We start from the raw sequence: 24,744 nt of genomic DNA on the forward strand, positions 1-24,744 counted from the left end.
TTCATCCATTCTACAGATGATGAAACTGAGGCCAAGAACAGATGGGCGACTTGCTGGCAGCTGCATGTCAGTGAAGTAGCAAAGCTCTGGTTCAAGCCCAGGTCCTCTGCAGCCGGCTCAGATCTTTCCCGTTGGCTCCCAGGAAGGAGAATGGCAGGTGGTCAAGTCCCCTCCAGGGCTCATTGTCTTGGAAAGGGACACACACACCACACACAGACACACTCACATCACGGTCTCTCTCTTATCTGTTCTTCCGTGCTTTTCATCTTCAACCAGCCTACCCCTAATGGACCATATACTTTATTAAAAATATATAGTTACAAACTCCATTGTCAATCTGGGCTGGACCCCGGGGATCTGGAGGGACCACAGGGAGGGATGGTCCTCATCCTGCCCCTTGGGGACCCGCCTCTGCACCCAAACCCAACATCCAGGGGCCAAGATGGCTGGCTTTGGGGACCAGCCTGCTGGGCGGGGGAAGGGGCTAGGCTCACTGGGCCCGGGAGGGGGGCGGTTCACAGAGAGGGACTGCACCTCCTTGTCCTGCAGGTACGAAGGCGGAAGGCAGATTTGGTGCCTCCATCTCTCCATTTATAGATATTTACAAAAGAAAGTCGAGAGCAACAGGTCACAGTCATGCAAAAGAAACGCCCCCCACCCTCCCTCCCCCCACACTAACCCCTGCCCACCCCAGAACCCCACGATGCCCACCCCCCCAGCAGTCCAGCCGCCTTCCCCAAGGTTCTGAGAGTAAAGGGGGCACGTCCTTGAAGTGTCAGTGGGAAAAAGGTGGTGGGTCTGGGGTCCCCGAGAGGCCAGTGGGTAGGCTGACAGGTCAGGGGTTATCCTGGGCCCTTCCCAGGCCTGGGCTCTGGAGTCACTGAGAAGGGGTTTCCCAGTCTCTGAAGCCCCCAGCTCCCTGCCGCAGGCCCGCGGAGCCAGGGTCAGCTCTGTCCTGAGTGTGGAGGGGGTGTCCTGGCATCCCACCCCCGGCAGAGGCTCTTGTGGGAAGTGATGAGGGCGGGGCCCGGAGGTCAGATGGCGGACTCCCTGCGGTAGGAGATGTTGTCCAGCGGGAGGGTGGCTTGGATGCGCTCCAGATCCAGGTGGCTGCCGAACTCCAGCATTCGGATGATGCCCGCTTCCTCCTTGGAGCCCGCCTCCAGGCCCAGGCCCGCGGCCACGGCAGCAGCGGCCGCTGCCTCCTCCTCCATCTCCTCTTCCTCCTGGCTCATGAGGGCCAGCTCGTTCTCGTAGCAGAAGGCACTGGGCGGGGGCGGCGGGGCGGGCAGCACGGTGATCTTGCTCTCCTGCAGCTCCCGGGCCGAGCAGCAGGGTGTGCCGGCCACCTCGTAGGTCTTGTGGAAGCGCGAGTAGTCCACCTTGTAGTGGCTCTTCTCCTCGAAGACCACGGGCTCGAAGCGGTGACCCCACAGGATCTCGCTGGCCAGGTAGGAGCTGCGGGCCTGGGTGGTCATGGCGGTGGCCTCTACCATGCCCTCGAGGATGACCACGATCTCAAAGTCCTCCGACTCCAGCTCCTCCTTGCCCATGCCGTAGAGCGGGCTGTCCTCGTCAATCTCGTGGACGATGATGATGGGCGACACCAGGAAGATGCGGTCCAGGCCGATGTCGTAGCCCACGTTGAGGTCCCGCTGGTCCAGCGGCAGGTACTCGCCCTCCTGGGTCATGTAGGGCTTGATGAGCTGGGCCCGCACGTGCGCCTCCACAATGTGGCTCTTACGCAGGTTGCCCACACGCCACATGAGGCAGAGCTTGCCGTCGCGCACCGAGATGACCGCGTGGTGGCTGAAAAGCAGCGTCTGCGCCCGCTTCTTGGGCCGAGCCATCTTGGCCATGATGGTGCCGATCATGAAGGAGTCGATGACGCAGCCCACGATGGACTGCACCACCACGGCGATGACCGCCAGCGGGCACTCCTCCGTCACGCAGCGGAACCCGTAGCCGATGGTCGTCTGCGTCTCCACCGAGAACAGGAAGGCGCCCAGGAAGCCATTCACGTGCATGATGCAGGGCTTGGGGGCCGTCGGGGCCGCCGGGGCACCCCCTCCGGCCGCTGCCGTCGCCGTGGCCGCCGCCGCAGCCGCCGCCGCCGCCGGGCCGGCCTCCAGGTCGCCGTGGAAGAAAGCAATACACCAGAAGAGGAGGCCGAAGAAGAGCCAGGAGACGAGGAAGGCCGCGGAGAAGATCATGAGCATGTAGCGCCAGCGCGTGTCCACGCAGGTGGTGAAGATGTCCGCCATGTAGCGCTGCGACTTGTTGCTCAGGTTGGCGAAGTAGACGTTGCATTGGCCGTTCTTCTTGACGAAGCGGTTGCGGCGTTTCCGCCGGGGCACGTGGGCCTGCCCGTTGCGGCTGTGCCCGTGCATGTCCTGAAGCCGGCGTGGTCACCTGGGAAGACGCAGGGCCTGGGGAGAGGAGAAGCCCAACAGGTGAGATGCTGGCGCCCCGGGGAACCCCACTCCTACCCCACCTGGAGATGCTCAGAATGGGAGGAGCCTGGCCTGGGACCCAGGACCTCCTAGAGCCCCTGTGGGCAGAAGGTGGCAGGTAAGGTGCTTCTGAGGACAGGGAGGGAGTGTGGGGGCCTGAGCCAGCGCCTCCAAGCACCAGAAGCTGAGGCCACCAGGAGGGCCCTCGTGCTGCTTCCTCCAACCTTTCCGGCCCCCCTGCCCCGTCTGGCGAGCTTCCTTCTTGGCTCCACCATAGGGTCCCCTACCCTGAGCAGAGGGAGCTGTGACCGCTCCAGCCCCTGGTCACCTCCTGGGCTCAGCCCCTGCCTGCTTGGCCCTCTCTGGGGCAGGACATCCTCCGGAGCTGACCTGTAGAGCAGCCAATGGCCACCTGCGGCTTTGTACATGGACTCAAGATGAAATACAATTTTAACTTCAGTTCCCCACATTTCAAGGGCTCAGTAGCCACCCGTGGCTAACGGCTGCTGCCACCAGATGGAGTTGACAGAGGACATCTGCCTCATGACAGGAAGTCCCACTAGGCTGTGCTGGGACCCGTGGCCCCATGTCAGTTCCCGTCCTGTCCCCAGACCTGCTGGGAACAGAAGTGGGTGAAGACCAGCAATGGTCGTGGTCAAGACGGAGGAAGGGCGAGCGCCAAGCTTTGGCTCCCAGGTAGGCATTGCAATTCCCATGTCACCGGTGAGGGAGCAGGGCTCAGAGAGGAGAAGCGACTGGCCCAAGGTCACACAGCTAGTGAGTAAATCCAAGCTCGGGTGTGTCTAGCCTTAGCCCGCAGGTGCTGTCAATACCTAAGGGCTCACCGGTCCGGAGGCAGAGGCAGACACACCCACTGCCTCATGGAGACACCTCGGAAAACTCATCTCCCCTCACCTGTAAAATGGGGATCAAAAGCCTGCCTCACAGGGCCCGAGGAGATAGTGGGTGCTCGGTTAGAGACAGCCACCCTCCTGCCCTCCTTCCCGCCTCTCCAGAGCAGGAGGAAGCTGGCGAGAGGCAGGCTTTGCCTGTCAGCCTCCTCAGTTGTGTTTCGGTGGAGGCGGCCCTCACCCCTCAGGGGCGGCAGGAGCACCAGCTGGGCCCACGGAGGGCAGACCCTCCCTCCACCCCTCCCCTCCACGGGGCGCAGGGAGAGAGAGGGAGAGAGGGTGCTGCCTGGGGCCCCAGCCACTGGCAGGGCTGGGCCTGGGCCTGGGCTCCCGGTAACGTTTTGGCCCAGAATTATATAAGGCTGGAAGTTTCTATTTTCTGTTCTATTCTTCTTCCTGATCTAATTGTGCATCTGTGGCAATGTTTATACACTTCCCTGCTCAGGACAACTCGGTTGCCGCAGCAACGGGTCCGCGCCAACGCTGAAATTTAGAGATCAACAGCCTGGTGCCTGCCTGTGCCTCTTCCCCGGAGAAACTCCCTCCCTCCGCCAGGCCTGGGGAGAGTCAGCCCTGCCCCCGCCCCCAGCCTCCCCTGCCGTCACCCCCTCCTCTGGGTTCTTCTCCCTTCCCTGCCTTTGCTACCCGGGGGCCGCAGCCCTGTGCTGAAGTCCCTCATCCACCGCATGATGTAGGGGCAAGTCACTTGGCGGCTGTGAGCCTCAGTTTCTTCATCTGGAAAATAGGACCAGTGAGACCCACGGGTCTGAAGATCTAACAGACAATGTGGGTAGGCAGTGCTGGCCCTTAGGAGGCCATAACTTTGGCTGGGAGCGCCAGGCCCTCTACCACCTCCTCCAGAGGCCTAACAGCCAGGGCTCCGGGTGGGAGCCCTGAAGAAAGTGGGGGCCAAGGGCACCTTCTAGTTTTCTAGAAGGAGGTCTTTCTTCACTAAATATCTCCCCCTCTCTGCTCTGTCCCGCTGTCCTGAATGCCTCCAGTAGCACCAAAGAAGGAACCAGAAAGCGCTTACTTCGAGACCCTTCTTTTATAGCTGAGGCCAGGAAGTGCAGACCCGGAATGGATTTGCTCAGGGTCCCAGGGTGAGGCAGAGGGGACCAGCCCGAGCGGGGGTGGGAGGGTGTGAGGGGGCGCGGCTCCTCATTCCCGCTCCAGGGCTCCTGGGAGGGAAAGGTGCTCCTGGAAAGAGAAGCCTCCTCCCCTGAGGGGTGGGGGTAGAATTTGTTGCAGGAGAAGGCTCTTTATGGGGCTCCCACTCTCTAGGAGGGCCCAGGGCTGAGGGCAAGGGAGATGGTCCCCACATGTTCTAGGCTGCTGGCCTCGCTCACCAGCGCTGTCCACTTTCCCTGGGTCCTGGGCGGCGGGATCAGTCGGGCCCCAGGCTCCAGGTTCGGCCCTGAGGCTCTGCATGGCCCCACCCCCCCAGCTTCAGCCCTCACCCCCAGCCCCTGCCCATCCCCACAAGCCTCACATCTCAGCCCAGTGGGGGCACAGCTGGTCCTGCACCCCTGCATCTGCTCTGCTGGTCACAGCAGTGTTCTCAATCAAGCCTCTGTGACATTCCAGGCCCCGGGCCCACAGCTCTGCTCCGCCATGCCCAGTCATGCTCAGAAATGTCCGCTCTGGGGCCAACGGGAAAGCTATCCCCAGACCCATGGCCCTCCGCCACAGAGGAGCCTGTGTGCTGCCTCTCCCTGCCTGCAGGGACCCGTTCAAGTTAGCGAGCGCTCCTGTCCCCGCTGACTCCTGCGGCAGGAACGACAGGCTCACCTGGCAGGGCGCGGGCTGACCCACACTGTGCCCGACTGAAACCTGCAAAGTACGAAGCTTGGCATCATGCTTTCATGTGACAGTCCTGGGAGACGGCCAGGTTTTTTGTCCCTTGTTTGTCACAAGGGGCTTCCTGGTGAAGGCCCAAGGACAAAGTGCCCAAGAGAAGGGGCATAGGTGGTCCCAGAAGGGAAAGAAGCATTGACCACTGGGGATCACCCTGGATACAGGTGTTCTCATGGGAAGACCATGTCCCCAGGATCGTGTCTACAATGAAACCGTACTTTTCCGGAAGGCAAAGAGCTGGTCTTCATTCTCTTCCAACAAGTGTGCCAGAAAATGAACACACCCGGGAGAACTCGGTTTCAGCCCATTTCCCACGGTGGAGGCTCCGGGAGGCCGGACCCCCCTCACTGCCTCGCGGTGTGACCTTGGACAAGTCCTCCCCCTTCCGGGCCAGCTTCCTCGGCCGGTCGCTACCCTTGATCCTGAGGGTATCCCACGACTCGTTTCATGGTCATCTTGGGGAAAGGACAGGGTGGGAAATGCCGGCTACACTCAACGTCCTTTCTTGGCAAAGTGAAAGAGGGAGGTGCTGGGCCATTTACCAAACTTTCTTCTTTTCCTTTAATTTTACGGTGCCGTCACTGTCCCAAATCTGGAGCCCCTAGTCCAGACCTCACTAGACAACGAGAGAAACTGAGGCCAAGAGCGGGGTGGTAGCACAGGGAGGCTGTGGCTAGCCAAGAACCTTCCGGCCCCAGAGAGATGCTAAAGGTGACCGGCAGGGATGTCAACTCGCTGTCACCATTGCGAACCTGCTCCTTCCAGGGGAAGGCTGGACGCCCTGCCTGCCATGGGTCCAGAGCAGGCAAGATAAAGACCCCACACCTGTCATTAGGTTCTCCTCTGATTTTGTGACACCGAATGCCCCCTCCTTGCCCACAACTCCCTTTGCCGAAGGAAAGCTGATAAAGTGACAGCAGCCCCAGGGGGGACTCCGGCAAGCCCGGCCGACCGTGAGGACACCTCTCCCCGTGTGCACCCACCCCATGCCCCGGAGAATCGCTGGTGGCTCAGGGGCATGTCACCCTGGCCCCCAGCCCAAAAGGCAGCACTTCCTGAGTCTGGGCCAGCCAGGCAGGAGGAAGGGGACACTTAGCCGGCCTGCAGGGCCTTAATGCTTGTCTTTGTTACTAGATGGGACAATAGAGGAGGTGAAGTGACTTGCCCAAGGTCACACTGCTCAGCACTGGGGCCCAGCTGAACCTATCGCCCTTCTCTTCTCGAAGGCTGCTCTTAGGGAAGGAACCTTCTGGAAGTGTCAGCTCCCTGCCTGGTCTATCTCCCCGAAGCGTCACTGCAAGCCTCTGTTTACTTAACAAGTATTTATTAAGCACCAACTGCAGCAACAAGCAGGGTCATGATTTCTTTCCCCAGCTGAAAGATCACAGGCCGGGGGTGGGGGGGGTAAGGATGAGGTTGGGGGTGGCCCAGCAGAAGCGGCAAAGCTGGGATCCCCGCTCCGGTCTGGCTGGCTCCAGCTCCCTGGCTCACCCTGGCCCCCAGTCTCCGGGTTGGGCTTCCTTCGCCTCCCACCACGCCCCGCCCAATACGGATCCCTCGGGTCTCTCCGCAGCCCCCACCCAGCCCCAACCCCAGCCGCTCTGGTTTCTAATCTTCCCTGACTGCCCCGCCAGCTGCAGCCCTGCCTCCTCTGAGCCCCTCGGCTCCCCCTGCCTGTCTGCTCCACTAGGCTCCTTGTCGGCTGTAGGAGAAGAACATGCTGGCTAAGCCCTTGTGTTCGGGTGGCAAGACCTGGCCCTCAGTCTCAGCTCTGTCATGTCCTAGTGTGTCCTCTTTGGACCTCAGTTTCCTCATCTGCAAAGTGGACATGATGGCACTAGTACCTACTTCCCCAGACCCCCATTGAGCCAAGTGTGATAACCACCAGGAATAGAAACACGGGCTGGGACCTCCACAGGGCTTTGCAGGTGGAATGTATGGAATGGGCAGATGCTGGTGGTGGTTGGTGATGACGGTGATGACGATGATGACGGTGACAGTGACACCGGACTGGGGACTGGAGGCGGGAAGCCCCACGTCAGGTCCTGGCTTCACTAACTGCTCCAGCCAGGTGCTCCCTCTGCGAAACGGGAGACCACGTTTGCTCCCTGGCAGGAGAGTGGGAAGATGGAATGAAACACGGCGCCTGGCACAGAGTCTGAAATAAGGCGGGGGAGCTGGTGGGTGTTCCTCAGTCCCATGAGCCCCATTCATCCCTGAACGCCTCTGGGGCTTGGACGGGGAGGCTGACTCTTCTCCTAAGAGAAGGAGCGGGCCCAGGGCCGTAGAGGTGAGGCACAGCGAGGCGGGGTGAGGGGCTAACTCAGTGCACCCAGGTCAGGTTCTAGAAGGTGGGAAGATTTCCCTGGGGGACATGGAAGGAATTCACACCATTGTCCCCTTTCCCAGCCTCCTGAGGAGCCCAGGGCCTGCCCGTCCTCCAGCCCTGACTGAGGCCTTTTAGGCCCGAGCAGCCTGGTTTCGGTGAAGGTTCACTCAGCTCGGATACACAGGGCTTTGCACGGGGGTGGAAAAGGGCTCGAGGCCTGGCAGCTGAGCTGTGCTCCTCAATGAGTAAAAGGGAGCCAGAGATGGATCTAGCCGCGGGGGAAATCGGGGGAGCCAGTCCCCTCCGCACAGCCCTCTGAGGGCCCCTCAGCCTCCAGGAGGTCTGACTACCTCGTCTTCATGAGTCTCAAGAGCCCACACCTTCCCCCTGCCCTGGTTTTGACCCAAGTCCAAAGTGGACTCTGTACCACTTTCTGCCTGTGTGACCTTGGGACAATTACCAAGCCTCTCTGGTCCCCGCACTCATCATCTCTCTCTCTCTAGGTGAGGCTAACAATAGCCCTTACCTCATACAACTGTGACGAGGAATAAACAGGACGGTACACGTCACGTGCCAAGCACAGTGTACGTGGTTGCTAAGTAGCACGGGTCACCCCTGGGTCTGACCAGTCCTTCCCGTGTCCGCCTCCCTCTGAATCTGAACCACAGCGCCCTGCACCCATCACGTGGCCCTGCCCCGGTTGTTTTTCCCCCGCAGCAGCCCAGGGAGCATCCGCACAAGGACAGTGGCCACCTTCTCCCGGGGTGGGGGCTGGGCTGGAAGTGGGAGCAGTCCCGCCTCCTCTGGCAGATCCCCTTGACCTCTGCGAGCCTGAGTGTCTTCACTCACAAAGGAACGCGGTCATGCCTACCTCCCTCGGCCGTCGTGAGGGTCAGATGCGGATTGCCAGGGGCCACAGGGGTGCGGGCCAGAGTGGGTGCTCACAAGTGCCGCTCCTCCCTCACACGTTCCGCACCCTGGCCGCCGGCGTGACATGGCAAACCCCACGCAGAGCCCTGAGCGTTGGCTTCCTCTGTGGCGGCCCTCATCTGAGTGCTTTACGCTGATCAATTCCTGCCCTGCTCACCGTGACCTCAGAGGAAGTTACCATTATGATCCCTACTTTAGAAGGAAGAAAACGAAGGCAGAGAGAGGTCCAGCAACTTGTCCAAGGTCACACAGCCCATTAGGGGTGGAGCCAGGATTTGGACACAGGCAGCTGAGGCCAGAGCATGTTCATTAGATGCCTGACTCCCCTGGCCCAGGGACACACGGCCACATCGCACTTTTCTTCCACTTAGGAAACGTTTATGAAGCCCTACTATGTGCCAGGCTCTGTAAGTCAGTCCTTCTGGGAGAGGAGAAGCTGGGCATAGGGCCAGTTACGGCCAGGACCCGGGACCTGATTGCAGGGCCAGACACACAGGAGACTCTGGGCTCCCAGGGGGGCTCTGAGCACTGTGGGGTGAACTGACTCATTCTTCCAGCTCCACACCCCAACCCCCAACTTTCCGGCCCAGCCACTAAGCCAGCAAGTGAACAGGCTCAGAAAGTAAGTTCCCGGGAATGTCCAGAGAGGTCTTCTGGTCACAGCCAAGTGGCAGGAGCTCGTGGCCGTAGGACCCAAGGGTCACTGGTTCAACCTGCAGCTGTGCCCCTTCTTGCCCAGCCAGTGCCTGGTTCCTGCCCCCACAGACAGCCCCACAGGAGCCCCCTCGACTGGCCTGACAGTCCCACCAAAGGGACTGTCCCCAAACACCTGTGCCCTTCTATACAGGGATTGGAAAGTGAGAGCAGATCCCTGGAGGCTCCTATTTTCCAGGACAATCTCAGCTCTCCTTGGTGGTAGGATTCAACCCCCTGTGCTCTACCCCCACGGCCTCACTGTGGCTTCTTGGGGTCTGGTCAGCTGGGTCCATTCTTCCTCCAAAGTCACTCGGTCAGTAACTACTTAATCATACCCTTGCTGTGGGTCAGACCCAGGCGTGGACTCGCCCAGCTTATGGGTCAGCCAGGGAGAGACGCTGCGCACATTCTAGCATCTGCACAGCGGGGTGGTCAGAAATGGTGGTAAGCTGCTTGAAGGAAACGTGCTGCGATTGTGACAGAGAGGACAAGGGACTCTGGTTTGGTGGGGATCCCCTAGGGCCTCTTTGAGAAAGTGACATGGGAATTAAGGTCTGAGTAGTGACTGGGAGTCAAGTCGGGGAGGAAAATTGTGTGTCTGTGTGAAAGGTGGGGTGTAGAACATTCCAGAAGGGGGCTGGCGTGTCGAGAATCTGCAGCAAGTCCACTTGGTGGGAGTGAGGTGAGCAAGAGGAGGGAGAGCAAACTTGCCCAGGATGAGGCCCCCAGAGGTAGGGGGTGGAAGGGGTTACGAGTGTCACCCTCACAGCCACAGGACACAGGCGGGCAGACACTGGGTTTTGCCTGGTTAGATTTTTTGAATTTTCATATGAAATTTTTAAGACAAATAGGAATAAAGAATAATACAATAAACCCTTGTGTATCCTCCACCAGGTTTAAGAAATAAAACCTCCTCAGGGTGCCCGGGGGGCTCAGTTGGTGAAGCGTCTGATTCTTTACATCAGCTTAAGTCTTGATCTCAAAGGGGCACCTGGGTGACTCAGTGGGTTAAAGCCTCTGCCTTCAGCTCAGGTCATGATCTCAGCTCAGTCCTGGGATCGAGCCCCGCATCCGGCTCTCTGCTCAGTGGGGAGTCTACTTCCCCCTCTCTCTCTGCCTGCATGTGATCTCCCTCTGTCAAATAAATAAAATCTTAAAAAAAAAAAAAAAAAAAGTCTTGATCTCAGGGGCGTGAGTTCAAGCCCAGCACTGGGCCCCATGTTGAGCGGAGAGTCTACTTAAAAAAAGAAAAAAATATACACAACCTTACTTGTCTATTTAAAAAAAGAAAAAAATATACCCAACCTTACTTGTGTGGCTCCCGTGGCTCCCCCACCCTGGTCTGGCCTCAGAGGCCTCCACTGTCTGGGCCTGAGGCACCCACGGGGGTAGAGGTGCTGGGGTCCCGCACGGGGTCCGTGCATGCAAGGCCCAGACGGTGGCCTGTAGGGTACAGAGGCGGGTTGCACAGGCGACTGGGAAGAGGGGTGCTGGGAACAGGCGCCAACGGGACGCTGAAGGAGGACCCAGTTTAAGGACTGATGGTTTCCCCATGTGTGGTGGCCGCGGGATGTGCAGGTGGAGAAGCCGCAGGCTGTTGCACCCTGAGGTCGGGATGGAGATGGCTGATGCTGACCACCTGTGGCAGCGTGGGAAGTTGTGCAAGCGGTTGCAGCCACCTGGGACAGAAATGCTGGGGAGAAGAGCAGAGGGCCCCCAAACCGCTGGGCATCCCCGGCAGGTGGCCCAGGACCAGGCACAGCAGCGCCCAGATAGCAGGGCCCCGAAAGCCAGGAGAAGAGGGGTTCCAGCAGAGCTGCCTGGTGACCCCCCGACCAGCCCAGACCATGTGAGGCCGGCGACCCCTCAGCCCTTTTCCAATCGGATGCTGTCCGTCCCCAGCCACCAAGGACGAAGTGAGGACAAGGGCGCCGAAGAAGGCAAGGAGCTCGGGACGGTCGCCGCAGTGGGCCAGGGACAGGAGCAGAAGTGGCCTCGGGACAGCCCATGTCCAGGACATGTGCCCCAGCTGGGGAAGGGGTTGGGCATGGAGATCACCACCCCAACCTCGCTCCCGCAGCAAACAAGCCCACAGGAGCCGGGGCTGACAGTGGGGGAGAGGGTCTCCCAGAGCCATGGAGGGGGGCAGGGCATGGGGGCTGACATCTGTTACCCACAGCGGCGCAGGGTTCCCTGGATTCTCCGATGGGCCTCACAAGAGATGTGGGAAGACCGGAGGAGCAGGGAAGGCGAGTCTGAGCCAAACCCCAGGCTGACTTCCTGCCTCGCCCCGCGTGGCCCTGGGTGGCTTCAGAGAGCCATGGGACTGCTTGCGACACTTGGGTGCTCTCCTGGGACCCTAGCCCGCAGACAGTTACGTAGTGGCGGAGGGAGCCAGGCCCCTTGTCTGCCCAGCCTGGCCCGGAGGCAGCCCGATGCCATTGGAGAATGGCACACCCCACGGCCGGCGCAAAAGAGGAGGGAGCCCTGGAAGGAGCCATGTGGGTCTTCAAGATGTGTCTTTTAGCAAAAAAAAAAGAAGAAGAAAAAAAAAAAGGCAACAGTGATGAACATTGAGTATAGTATCTACCATTTGTGGAAAAAAAGGAGAGAACGAAATTTATAGACACACATATTTGCTTGTCTGGGCTTGTCTGTGGATGGAGCCCCAGGAAGCTGGTGACACTGGCTGTCTCCGGGGAGGGGAAGCAGGTGGCTGGGGATGGGTGGGAGGAAGAATTCTCACTGTATTCCTGTTTGTGTCTTTTTAATTTTAGAGCCGTATGAATGTATTACCTACAGAAAAAAAAAGACACATAGAAGGCTTTAAAATTAGTGCGTACATATGTGTATTTTTCTGAAAAGGCTTAGAGCATCCTCAAAAGGGCCTGTGATCCCAGGAAGCCTGAGAACGCTTCACTTCGGTGCTGTGCGGCCACGGGAAAATGCCTTGACTTCTCTGAGTCACATCCATAAGATGGTGAGGAATAACGCCCACTTCGTAGGCATGCTGTGAAGACGAACCACGGGGGTGGACGGTAAGAGTTTATAAACCGTAAAGTGCAGGAGCCCTTCTTGAAGGGGCTGAGTGAGGGTCACCTCCTATCCTCTCCCCGGCCAATCGCCGTAATAACCGTAATAACGGTAGAACGACTAACGCTGAGTGTCCATGGTGAGCCAAGCCCGGTCACAACTTTGATCCTCACCCTGGCGATGGATGCTATCACTCTCATCCTCACCGGGGTTCAGGAGCTTCCCCAAGAAGGTGGAGTAGGGGGCTGGGGGCTGGACACCGGCCCCACACTCTGTCTACCCAGCCCACAGTGCTCCGCCTGCTCCAGGCCACGCCACGACCACACAACTCTTCCCCAGCCGCCCCCCGCCACCTCTCCCCCTGCAGTCCCACATCCACAGGGGCTGAGGACCCCCGGGGCCCCTCCACTTAGAGCTCTTGGGACTTCCTACCACAGGGCCCTGGCCTGTTCCCCACCCCACCCACCCCTCCGCCGCTCGGGCCTTTCTTCTTGTGCCTTGAACACAGCAAATTTATCCCTCTCTCTGGTCTTTACACCGGCTGTTCCTTCTGGTTGAAAACCTCCCAGACGTCACTGCGAACACCTTGCTACTGTTCAGGTCTGAGTCAGAGGCTGCCTCCTCCAGGAGGGCCCCGGGCGCTCTCCGTCTGCGGCATTTCTCCCAGCCAAACCCATTTCACGTACAATTACCGTTAAGTGCCGGGATCTCGAACCTCTGCTTCACCCCAGAACTCCGGCGCCCGGCACGTAGTAGGCACTGATCAAACACCCGATGACCGATAAAGAAACATGATAATTTCCGTTGTCATCATTCCCTTGGGGGACCTAAGCAGGGGCTATGACAGCGTGTGATCAGGGAGGTGCTATTTTTGTCGTCGTAGTCAGGGAGAACTTCCCCGCCGCGGAGGTGGTCTCTGAGTGGAGGCCAGGAGAGTCTCGGTGGCACTGGAGTGAGTGACTGACGACGGCAGAGGCCTGGGGCCTTTGCCTCCACCTCCCACAGAGCCCGGGCTTCTCCAGCTTCTCTCCGAAGGGGTCCCCCGGGTTGAGGGGGAGTAGGGGGTCCCGGATTCACACCCAGGACTCTACGCCCATAAGAGAATCTCCAAGGACTGGAGGGGGCAGAGGGGGAGGCCCAGGCAGGCAGACAGGTCTCTGAAGGCCCAGGGACAGGGGTAGGAACACTCAGCCCCTGCTCCTGCCCCAGCCTTCCTGCTTAGCCCCAGACCGGAGTGACTGTCCCTATGGGGAGCCGGCTATACCAGGAGGAGTGCAGTGTGCTTACCGTCCTGGCCATCTGTCCCACTGGTTCCTGAGGCCAGAGACTCTCAGACTCCATTCATTCATTCACCACCCTATACCTGTGCTGAGCTGGAGTGGCCTCTGTCCCCCTGCCTAGTGTGTCCGCAGCACAGGGTGGCGCCTTCCCCAGGGGAAGCTCTGTACCTCCCCGTGGAATGAAGGACCGTTTATTGAGCACCTACTATGTGCTGGGGGGGGGGAGAGAAGAGAGTAAGACAAGACACAAGCCTGCTTGGCTGAGCTCCTTGTGTTAACATGTGAGGACAGAAGGTGAGGGGTTCCCAAGGCCAGAGGGTTTAGAGAGAGGTCCCCAGGAAAATGTGGGGAGAGCGGGAAACACAAAGAGAAAGCAGGCCTGGGTTCCCAACTGGGCTGATGTGGGCTGGGCAGAGAGTGGGTCCCAGGCCATGGGTTGGGGTGGCTGACTGGGGGGCTTGACAGCCCCGAGCAAAGTGGGCTACTGGGCCAGGGAAGGGAGATCTGAGGACAGGAGAGTGGAATTCTTGGACAAGAGGCGTTCTGGGAATTCTGGGTACTTATATTCTAGCATCCTAGAAAAAAAGGGGACCTGCACACCTCAGCCTCTGTGAGCGCTCTAGGATTTCTAGACAGGGCGGGAGCTTTGAAACTTTCTGACCAAGACCCAGATTAAAAACAAACACATTGTACATCGTTACTCATTATACAACGTATATATTTTTAAAAAGGTAACGAGAGCGTTGCAAAATAATGCCCTCATTACATACCAAGGATTTCACATTTTCTTTTTTATTTTATTAAAAAAAATAAGTAGTGAGCTCACTCAGTTCATTTCACAGCCACTAATGGATCAGGACCTGCTCATACCCTGAAGAACACTGTCCTGCCTGGTGCTCAGGAGCCCTGAGCTGGCTGAGACGGGGGATCTAGGATTTGTCTATTTTCTTTTCTGGTGTCCCCTGGGGCTGGCGCAAGGCGTGGTGGGGGCACAGGCCTCTAGAGCTGGTCTTGAAATTGCGACTGCCCATGCTAGGACCATGGGCTTTTGGAGGGCACAGTTGTTGGGAGAGTTGTTGGAGGTCATGATGGAATGCTTGGCACAGTCTGTTAGACCCTTAGGGTCACGGGACCTCCATACTGTGGCCCAGACAATAAGGACTCTGGGTTCTGGGTCTGATCCCTTTCTCTGGCCCTGTGTTAGAACCTGCCGCCATCCCCCTAGCAGATGTTGTTCAGCAGCTGCTTGCACACCTCCCATGTCAGGGAGCTCACTCCCTCTCCGGCAGCCCACTAGAGTGTGGGGAGTGAGGCTCTGCCAGGCTATTCAGGCAGCTAATATCTGTAAATCCCTCCCATGACTGGCTGTCCGTCCGTTCTCCTCTCTCCTGGCCTGTCAGCCCAGGGACCCGAGCCAGCTCCAGCATGAGGCCATGCCCGCGCTCTGCCCCACCAGGCTGCTTCTCCTCCCTGTTGCCCAGTGTCTGGGGGATGGCTCTGAAACCCGGCCAGAGAGGCTCTTTCCAAGGTCAGGTGGCCTGAGGATTTGCAGCTGCACAGCCTAGCGCTGGGGCTCAGCCAGCCCTGCCCCCACCCAAGCAGGTCTGGAGGGTTCGGCAGAGAGTTCGGGCACTGACAGCCAGGACAACTAGAGAGGCAGCGTCTGAAGGGGGTGGCCAGTGTGCACGGGGACTGGAACCTGGCAATCAGCAGGAGTCGCCCCTGACTGGTCGGGCCATACAGTGGCTCCTGTCACCTGTCACCGACGGGCTGCGTTACATTCAAAGCTCATGGATCTTCCCAGCAACCCACAGATGTAGGGGCACAAGCCCACCCCATAGGTCAGGGGATGGAGGCTCAGAGAGGTAAATCTGCTGCCCAAGGCCACACAGCCTCTCAGGGGTGGAGATGGACTTGAACCCAGAGTTGTTTCCCCTCCACAGGGCTCAGCTGGGACTATGGAGTCCAGAGGAGAGATGCCTTTGGGGAGCAGGGGGAAGCTAGCTGCCCCTCTGGGAGGGAATGAGCTGTTTCCCTGAGAGCAAAAGCCAATTAGTAGAACCATCTACCTATGTTCTACATTAGTAGAACCAATAGGTATCCATTAGTAGAACCTTCCAGACATAGTGGGCTGCCCCAGGAGATGGTGAGCTCCCCACCGAGAGGGTGTTGGGAGCTCTGATACGCCTGTGTCCGAGTGACTGGGCCCCTCTGCTCTCTCCCGCCTTGTTGCCCATGACCAGGCCACCTCCAGCTCTGTGCCTGTCACCTCCCCTAGAGGGTCCCATGGAGTTTCCCAATCACTGGCCCCCGCAGCTGTGCCCTGGGCCGAGTGGCCCCTTTACTGTTACAGGGCAGAGGGCTTGGACTTCTCAGGCCTACAGTGAGAGTCTGGGGTAGAGGCTGAGATTGGGCAGGTAGGGGAGAGACTTCGCTGGTGTGGAGGAGGGAGTCTCAGAGGCCAGACGGTAAAAGCTGGCGCCAATTCTGCCACCAAATCAAGGCTGGGCAAACTCCCTCCTCAAGGCCTCAGTCTCCCCATCAGTAAAATGGGTTTAGTCCCTCACAGTCATGTACCCCCTCCTCGCTGGCCCAGCTCAGGTCACCTCCCATCTGGCAGCCCAGGTAGAGCTGGGGCACACTCTGACAGCAGACAGGGCAATAAAAGGGAAAAGCCAAGCACATCCCATTGGAGAGGTTCCCAGGGGTACAGTGACCCAGTCAAGGTCACGAGGCATAAAGGGGGGGTGGAGCTGGGATTCAATCCCAGGCCTGCCTGACTTCCTTGTTTAGCTGCCCCAGCTGTGACCCGGGGAGGGGGGCTGTCTGCTGCCCCTTCTCTCCCTCCAGTCTGGGGGTTTCCCAGAGGGGGGCTTGAAGAGAACTGGCTCTTCCCTCCCTCCTCTAACCGCTCCCCGCAAGATAGGGAGAGCCTGAGAGAGGGGGCAGGTGCTGGCAGTCCCAGGGGTGGGAGGCAGAGGAGTCAGGAGCAGCTCTGGGCCAGTCCAGCCCCAGCTCTGGCACCATTGCTGTGTGACCTTGGGTGATTCACTGTGGGTCTCTGGGCTCAGTTGCTCCATGTCCCAGCAGAGTCTGGGAGAAAAAGCAATTACAGGAGCAGATGGGGTCACCAGAAAACACTGGGGAGAGTTTTCCCCATCTTCCCAGCCCCAGCGGGGCCTCTGCTCAACTTGCACTCCCCATGTCCAGCCCCATCTCCCCTCTGCCCTTCCACAGGCCCCTGCTGGGTCCACCTGAGCAGGCCTAGCCCAAAGCTCCCAGCTGATAGGGCCATGACCATGACCACACCTTCTCCCTACACCACTCCAGCTGGGGTGCAGACACCAAGGACCACCTGTCTTGGTAGCCTTTCTCCTTGACCTGCCAATGTCCCCCAAGGACACTTTGCCCCCCATCGGCCCACTGAGACTGGGTACTCCAGCTGCCGGCATGAAAGTTAGTCAATCACTGGCTGGGGGGGGGGTGGGTCACAGGGAGGAATGAGGGAACTGGCGCCGGGAGATTCAGGGGATCCCCAGGCTGGAAGAGATGCATGTTTCCTCCTTCCTCAAGCTGAATGGATGGTCCCAGAATGGCTGGACCTGGGAGCATTCCAGCAGGACAATGGTATAGGGCTGTCTCTACCTGCTGGACCTTGGGCAAACTCGGGCTTCTAGCCGAGCCTCAGTTTCCCCAACTGAAAAGTGGGAGTGATGGCCCTTGCAGGGTGGCAAGGAGGACTCAGTAAAACCATGGATACAAAGCCTAGCCTAGAGCCTGGCACGAGGGGGCTTGTCCCCCTTCCAGCCGCAGGACCCCCAAGAAAACCTCCCTGTCCACACAGCCACCGAGCGTCAGCACCACCTCCCCGTGCAGCCGGGCCTCTGAGTGTGCGTGTGAGGGCGTGTGTGAGAGAGTTGTGTGAGTGTGTGCCAGAGGGCAAGAGAGTGTGCGAGCGTGTGTACTGGGAGGCCTGAGGCGGGGGTGGGGGTGGGGATGGGGGAGGGCGCCAAAGGGCGGGGTGGGGGGGTGGGGGGGTGGGGGCAGCGCCTCATCCCAGCACTCCCCTCCCCCATTTGCCCACCTGCGTGTCCTGTAACAGAACAGTGGTCTCAGAATCAAGCAAAACCCACCAGCTCAAACCTCATCCTGCCACCTTCTATTTGTGTCCCACCAGCCACTCCCCCTTGCTGGACCTCAGTGTCCCCTTCTGTAAACAGAGAGGACCGTGGAGGTCCCGAGGCGCCCGGCTTCACCCTAGGGACCAGAAAGTGGGTGGCAGGGGCAGGAGGGTCCCAGGCCTTTGAGAGCAGGGGGAGTGGGGGGCTGAGACCCAGAACCAGCTGGAGCGCGAGCCCACCCTGCCCCCCATGCTGCACCCCACCCACCACCCCACGAGCCCCGTGTGTGCGCGCCGGCAGGAGCGCGCGCGTGTGTGACTCAAGGTCTATTCATAGCTGAGCTGCACCAGCTGCGGCGTCACAAGCAGAGGGGCCTCAGCCCGTGTTATTATTTCAATTACCATCTGAATTAAAAGTTTGAGCAGCGATCAGCCCACGTAGCAAGGGGAAGAGGGAGCAGGAGAAAAATAAAGATGAAAAGGAGAAGAAGGGCTGCGCCCAGAGATTCCCCCCCACACCCCAAGGAGGGCTGAGTCGCCCCGGAGGCTTAAAGGTTATGCCAACCTCCAGGATTCCTGCCTGCCCCTTGCCTTGGGGCCCCGGGTCCTTGTGGGGATGGGAGGAGCACTTAGAGATGGCCGCGCTCCGGCAGCTACGCCGCGGAAGTAGATCACCCGGTCCAGATTCTCCCTGGCTCGGGCCAGCACAGCACAGCAAGCTCAGAAAGGGTGGGGAACGGACCTAAGGTCGCATCTCAGCCACACCCCAGGCTGCAGGCGCCAAGCTCCTCCTCTCCTGCCAGGCAGGTCCCACCCACAGGTCCCCCGTGACCTCACAGGGCAGACGAAACTGACATCTGTGGGTGGCGCTGGGGCAGGACCAGGGAGGACAGAGGTGGACCAGCTGTCCCTGCCGGTTTCTCTTCCTGCGCCCTCCTCTGCATTCCCGAGGCAGAGTCCCCTGCCTGCAGCCAGCACTCTCAGCCCTCTGCCAGACCGCCAAGCAGTTGGCCCCTCCGGTCCCAGACCTCACACCATCGTGGGCCCAAAGGACCCTCCTGACCCACCAGGGTGGGGAACAGACGCCCCCCCCCCCAGCCCAAATCTTACTCTCTGGACACCTTTGAACAGGTCCCTCTTTTCCCTCTGCTTTAGTCTTTCCCCTTGAAAGTGAGTTCTTCCTTGGGTGCTTGTCTGTATCCATGTCTTCAGAATGGAGCCCCCCAAAGATCATTGAGGGGGCATCGTGCTTTGGGGGCAACACATTATCTCCTGCCGAACTCCAGCCCAGGGGAGGGACTTTTTCCATTCTTTTCTCAAGGAAGTCTAGGGACAGCCTCCCCCCCCCCCCCCCATCAGACTGGCCCGATGCAAATCCAGACTCATCCACTCACTTCCCTGCTGTGTGACCTTGGGCAAATCACAGACTCTCTGAGCCATGGCTCCCCCGTCTGTAACACGACATTGCACATTGCGGGGCTGTTGGGAGGATTACAAGGGAAAGCCTTTGCAAAAAGCTCCTACCCCAATGCCTGGCGTAAGGATGTGAGTTTCCTTGCTGGAAGGCGCGTAAGTGACTCGTGCTGCCCCCCCCAGCCTCTCCTGGGATATGAAAGACTCCTGGGATTTTGGAGGTGGAGATGTCAAGCACCCTCACCCATAGGACAGAATTATTGGCAGGTACTTACCTGGTTCTACTTAAACAGCTCTGGGAATGAGGAGCTCACTATCTCACAAGACATCCTCAGAGGCTCCCTGTCTTTCTCTACCTCCAGCTCTGGGAATCTTCTAGAAAGGGCCATAATCTTCTAGCTTAACCCCAAATCTAGCCTGTCCCTCTACCTCCAGCTCTGGAAATCTTCTAGAAGGGGTCATAATCTTCTACCTTAACCCCAAATCTAGCCTGTCCCTGCCTGGGACTGCTTGGGACTCGCTTTAAAATGAGCCCCAAAGGGAGCTCTGCAAGTTTACCGAACGACAGATGGGATTAATGCTCAGGGATGGTGGAGATGAGGGGAGCCAGGGAGGAATCAGGGAGAACAGAAGAGGCCAAACTGAGGACTGGGCCCTCCAAGCTCCTGGGTCCTGCTCTGGTCCACAGGGTGTGGATCTGCCTGTTTGCCCACCTACTTCCAGGGAGGGCTGAGAACCAGGGCCCCGGGGTTGGGCCCCAGCTCTACTCCCTCTACCCCCAAACCACTACTGTGACTTTGCCTGGGGGTCTACATCTCTCTCTGGGCCTCAGTTTCCACTTTTGTAAAATGAGTACAACCAACCAGTGAGTTAAATTCCAAGCCTTCTGTGGGGCGCCTGGGTGGCTCAGTGGGTAAAGCCGCTGCCTTCGGCTCAGGTCATGATCTCAGGGTCCTGGGATCGAGTCCCGCATCGGGCTCTCTGCTCAGCAGGGAGCCTGCTTCCTCCTCTCTCTGCCTGCCTCTCTGCTTACTTGTGATTTCTCTCTGTCAAATAAATAAATAAAATCTTTAAAAAAAAAAAAAAAAAAATTCCAAGCCTTCTGTCCCTAATGGGCTACTGTCCCTGCCCCCTTACCCCCGTCCCCCCCCCCCCAGCCCAGCATGCAGGGAGCCACCAGGCCCCTGAGGGTCTGGGGGTTCAGGGCCAGAGACCCCATCTCTTCCCCTGTCTCTCACCTTCGCGTCCACTATCTCTTTCCCATCTCGTGCCTTTGAGGGTTCTCTCGTCCCCATTTGACAGGTGAGGAGACGGAAGCATAAGGAGGTCGAGTTACTTGCTGAAAGTCACAGAGAACCATTCAAAACTCCGGACTCCTCCTCTGTGCCCAGGAGAGCAGCAGGGCTCAAGGGCATCTTTTCCAGGAGACTCACCAGGATCTCGAGTGGCCAACTGTTCTCCACACAGATGTAGACACTGTACAGGGCATGGGGTGGGGGGTAGGGGCTGCCCAAGGTCACCCAGCGAGGCAAGTTCAGATCATCCTGAACTTAGGCTCCCTGCCTCCCAGGTGCCACCTAGCCCCGGGGGACAGCAACATGGTCTGACCTCCCAGCCCCGGCCCTGGGATCTTTCCAAGATCGGAGCCCTCTCCTGCCTCAAGGCCCTGCTTGGCTGCTCCTGGAAGCCCCCACCACCTGGGACTGAGGCGGCAAGAGTGAGCAGGAAGATGGGAATGAAAGTTGAGGGTTGGCCGCTTGCCCCCCGGCCCTCCGTCCCTCCCTCTCCTCGTGCAGGGGGAGCGGCAGTGATGTAATGCAAGTAAGCCGCTCGGCTTTGGTCCCGGTGCCAATCTCAGAAGAGAGACGACAGATTGCGTGAGCCAAATTTGGCATCCTAGGGGGGAGAGGCATGAAAAGTGGAGATGTGGAGGAGAGAAGCGAGGAGCCTGGGGAGGTGCGGGAGAAGCCCCCCTGCCCGGCAGACCCCGGACTCACCACCTCGCCTTCCACCCTGGCCCCCTGTCCGCCCAAGCCCACCTGACCTCGGGGTCCCTTCCTCACTCTGAAAGACCAGCCTGGCTCCTCCCTGGACCCTCTAGCCCCAGGACTGCCAGTCCCGCCCGCCCCCCAACACACCGCTCCAGCTCCGTTTCCCACCGCCACTAGTCTCCTGGTTACCGTGTTGCTGGCTGTCATGTCGCTTACATGTCCTCGTGACTCAGTGGTCCCCGCAGAGGGGCCCCCTCCTCCTCACACCCCCCTCAGCACTCGCCCCCGCCTCCCCCAGATCCACATTAAGAACCAACCCGCCCTGTAAGCCTACACTGTTCCTCCTCCCCTTCCCTCTTATCCTAAGCTAAGAAATCTTTCCACAGCATCTCCTGGAGCTACTTCATTCTGGGTTCTGCAAATATCTAAGAACCTACTATGCTCCAGGCTTTTGCAAGCTGCTTTCAGAGACCTGACATGGTCTGTAAATCACCTGGCAAACCAGTGAAGTCAGTACCAACATCCCCATTCTCCAGTTGAAGACACTGAGGCCCAGAGGGGTCAAATCAGCTGCCCAAGGTCACCCAGCAGATACTCAAGGCCAGCTCCTTCCGTTCCCAGTCACCCCAGAGGCTTTTTTTTTTTTTTTTTTTTTTCTTCCTTCTGGGAGAGGAGCTTCCTTTTCAAGGGTAACCATAGGTTCCCGAGGAATAGCTCCCAAGGCCCAGAACCTCCTCTAATTTCTGGACACTCCCCTTCTTGGTCAATCCTCTATTTGAGGCTATCCTCTCTCCCCATTAGCTGTCCACCTTCCCAAAGGTAAAATGAGTCCTTACTGCTGTCTGTCCAGCACTTTCCCCAGCCTGTGAACAGCCCTCAGCTCATTTGAGCTCTTGGAGGTCAGTGGGGCAAAGAGCTATGTCCTCAATTCCATAAATACGGAAGTCGAGGGTCAGGGAGGACAGGGACTTGCTCACGGTGCTGGTCCCCCAGCTAGGGAGCTGAGTTCCAGAAGCCTGAATGTAGGGTAGGTGAAGCCCACTTCCCAGTGTGGAAAACTCCAGAAAGAGCCCTCCTCCCTGTGGAGAACGGTCGAACGTTCTAGGCTCAGCCCTCCAGACTCCAACTTGGATATGGGTCAGCTCAACGGCCAACAGCCTTTGCTCCTGCCATGTTGCACCCCAGGCCTGATCCTACCACCTCTTCTGTCTCCTGTTCCTCTCATCCCAGGCCAAGGCAGGGCCACACTGTGGCTCTCAGGCCCCCAAAACTCCTGCATAGCTCCCCAAACTCTGGAAGCCTGGGAGGTCACAGGACTGTATGTGGGAAGCAGAACAGGCATTTCTCTCTCTCTCTCTCTCTCTCTCTCTCTCTCACACACACACACACACACACACACACACACACACACGGGTCTGACTCCTCTCTGGGTCTTGCACACGTGGCCCTGGGACCTCCAACCCTCAGCTCCCCATTCCCTCAACCTGCTGCTCAGCACCCAACTGGTCTGGAGGCTCTGGCTTGCCAACTTCGCCAGCCTGCCCTGCCTCTAGTCCCTCCGCCACACTCCCACCGGCCATCCCCCACATTCTCTCCCCCTCTTAGAGCCTAAGCACTGGAGGCCGAAATGGGATGTTGACACCACGGGGAGGCAGGCAAGTTTCCCTGCTCAGGGGCTCATTCAGACCTCTCTTTCCTTGGGGCTCTCCTGTAGGGACAGAAGAGCAGTCTTTGCCTCTCTCCACAGCCTCCGTCTCTAGGTCTGACATGTGAACCCCCTCGTGGATGGATCCCTGTCCACCCACCCGGGGATCACCTGGCCCAAAGCCGGCGCTCAAAGCAGGAGAGGTGGGATGTTTTCCGACAGATCAGAGGGCCATTTGCAAACAGGTTGCAGCTGGGGAAGTGGAAAGGGGACCCCCCCATACCCTTTGCCACGAGTCACCTGCCTTGAAGCTCCTCAGAACCGGCTGACAACTGGGGGTGGGTGGAGGCAGGGGCAGGAGGTCAAGGCCTCTTCTACCCACCCGTCTCCGCCTTTCCGGCCACTACCCAGACCTTCACGCTCCCGACCGACCGACGGACCGACGGACGGAGAGACAGAGCTCGCCAGCTCCCAGGGAGTCGCTGGACCGCGCGGAACGCGCGCCTGGCGGCGGAGACCCGCGGGATAAGGCGCGGAGCGGGCGGGGATGACGGCTCCCACCGCCCCCCGCCCTCGACAGGACACACAGACACGCACGCGGCGGGACAGACAGACGGACAGCGCCAGCGGTGGGCACCGGCCCGGCTTACCGCGGGGCGGAGGGTCCGACGAAGGTCCAGGAGGCGGCGAGCGGGCTCTACATCCCACGGCGCGGGCGGGCGGGCGGCGTCCCGGGCGGGGAGAGGGGACTCCCGGGGCCCCCTCCCCGCGAACTCGGCGGGCCGGCGCCGCCCACCCTCCCCGGCTGCCGATGGGTCTGTCCGTCGGTCTCCGGGTCTCCGCGCCTCGGGGCCGTCCCGCGCCGCTCCCCGCGGGCCGCCCAACTTTCAGCGCTGCCCCGCGCCGCGCCCCCGGCGCCGCCTGGGCGTCAGCATCGTCGGGCCGGGCCCCGGCTCAGAACGCGGGGGTCCGGGGGCCCATGGCTCTCGACCGCCCGCGCTCGCGCCCCCCGCCCCCGCCGCAGCCGCCCGCCCTCCGCCGCCCCCCGCTGTTCTCGCGCTGTCACTCCGCGCTGTCCCCGCGCCCTGCGCTCCGCTCCCTGCCCCGCGGCGCTCGCCTCCGGCCCCGGCCCCGAGAACCCCGCAGCCGGCCGGACCGCGATCCGCTGCCTCCCACCCCGGCTGCCCTCCACCCCCGGGTCTCCGTCCCCCTGTCCCTCTGCCTGTCTCCTCTGTCCCCGTGCGGGTCTCTCCGTCTCTCCCTGCGGGGTCTCGGTCTTCTGCCTGCCGCCCTCCCAGTGTCTCCCCTGCCTCCCTCCGCCTCTGCCCTGGCTCTCTCCCCTGCGCGTCTCTATCTGTCCTCCTCCCGGTCTCCGTCTGTCCTTCTCTGTCTCTCTCTCCCTCCCACTCTCGGTGCGGCCCCCGCTGTCTCGGACCCAGGCCCGCGCCTCCGCCGCGTCCCCGGCTAGCCCGGGAGCCCGAGCTCCCGCCGCCCGCGGCGCGCCGAGAACTCCCAACTCGCGGCACGCCGCCCCGCTTTGCGAGACTTTCGCCCCTCCTCACACGTGACCCGCGCCCCAGTGCGGAGGCCGCGTGCCCCCCCCCCCCCGCCCCGGGGCCCCGGACGGCCCGCGTGGCCCCGCCTGGCCCCTTCCCCGCGGCCCAGCGAGTCTTCAAATCCCCTTCGGTCGGCGGGCGGCGCGGGGCAGGGCCGGGGGCTGGGGGCTGCGGGGCCCCGCTCCTACAGCGAATCCTGCCCGGGTTTTCCTCCTCCCTCCAGGAGCGCTCCTCCCAGAACCCATTCCGAGAATCCGCTCCCGGGTTTTCTAGCCCCCAGGGGCAGGTCGGTAGGGTTCCTCTGGACCGGGAAGGGGTGGGTGGAACAGGGTCTGTCCTGGGTCTGGAGGCTCCTGGCCACTTTGCTCAGCGATCTCCTTCCGCTCCTGAAGTACCGGCACTTAAGGACCCCACGCACTGCGCTCCGGAAGACAGAGGTGGCGTTGCTGAAGGGACCCTCACAGTCACCTAGACAGCAACTCCTCATTTTCCAGACTAGGGGACTGAGTGCCAAAGACGGCCATGAGCTT

At 60.1% G+C, this 24,744-nt stretch overlaps 1 protein-coding gene across 3 annotated transcripts; it reads right to left on the minus strand.

Annotated features, from left to right (window-relative positions):
- Window positions 1-284: 284 nt before the first annotated feature.
- KCNJ4 (potassium inwardly rectifying channel subfamily J member 4) lies at window positions 285-24,198 on the minus strand. 3 transcript variants are annotated; one of them, XM_059186978.1, is made up of 3 exons: window positions 20,456-20,752; window positions 20,261-20,361; window positions 285-2,429 (listed from the first exon to the last, which is right to left on the minus strand). In XM_059186978.1, the coding sequence occupies exon 3, from the start codon at window positions 2,388-2,390 to the stop codon at window positions 1,035-1,037; it is 1,356 nt and encodes a 451-aa protein (XP_059042961.1). In that variant the 5' UTR covers window positions 2,391-2,429; window positions 20,261-20,361; window positions 20,456-20,752; the 3' UTR covers window positions 285-1,034. The 3 variants fall into 3 exon arrangements, with proteins under 3 accessions (XP_059042961.1, XP_059042959.1, XP_059042960.1); XM_059186976.1 differs by lacking the exons at window positions 20,261-20,361; window positions 20,456-20,752 and adding an exon at window positions 23,309-24,198; XM_059186977.1 differs by having other exon boundaries at window positions 20,261-20,752.
- Window positions 24,199-24,744: the final 546 nt, after the last annotated feature.

The sequence above is a fragment of the Mustela lutreola genome, chromosome 8 (genome assembly GCF_030435805.1).
Source record: "Mustela lutreola isolate mMusLut2 chromosome 8, mMusLut2.pri, whole genome shotgun sequence".
Taxonomy (NCBI): domain Eukaryota; kingdom Metazoa; phylum Chordata; class Mammalia; order Carnivora; family Mustelidae; genus Mustela; species Mustela lutreola.

Bases quoted from the DNA above. Each gene is read 5' to 3' on its own strand.
- KCNJ4 (XM_059186976.1), bottom strand. From the start codon at position 2,390: ATGCACGGGCACAGCCGCAACGGGCAGGCCCACGTGCCCCGGCGGAAA.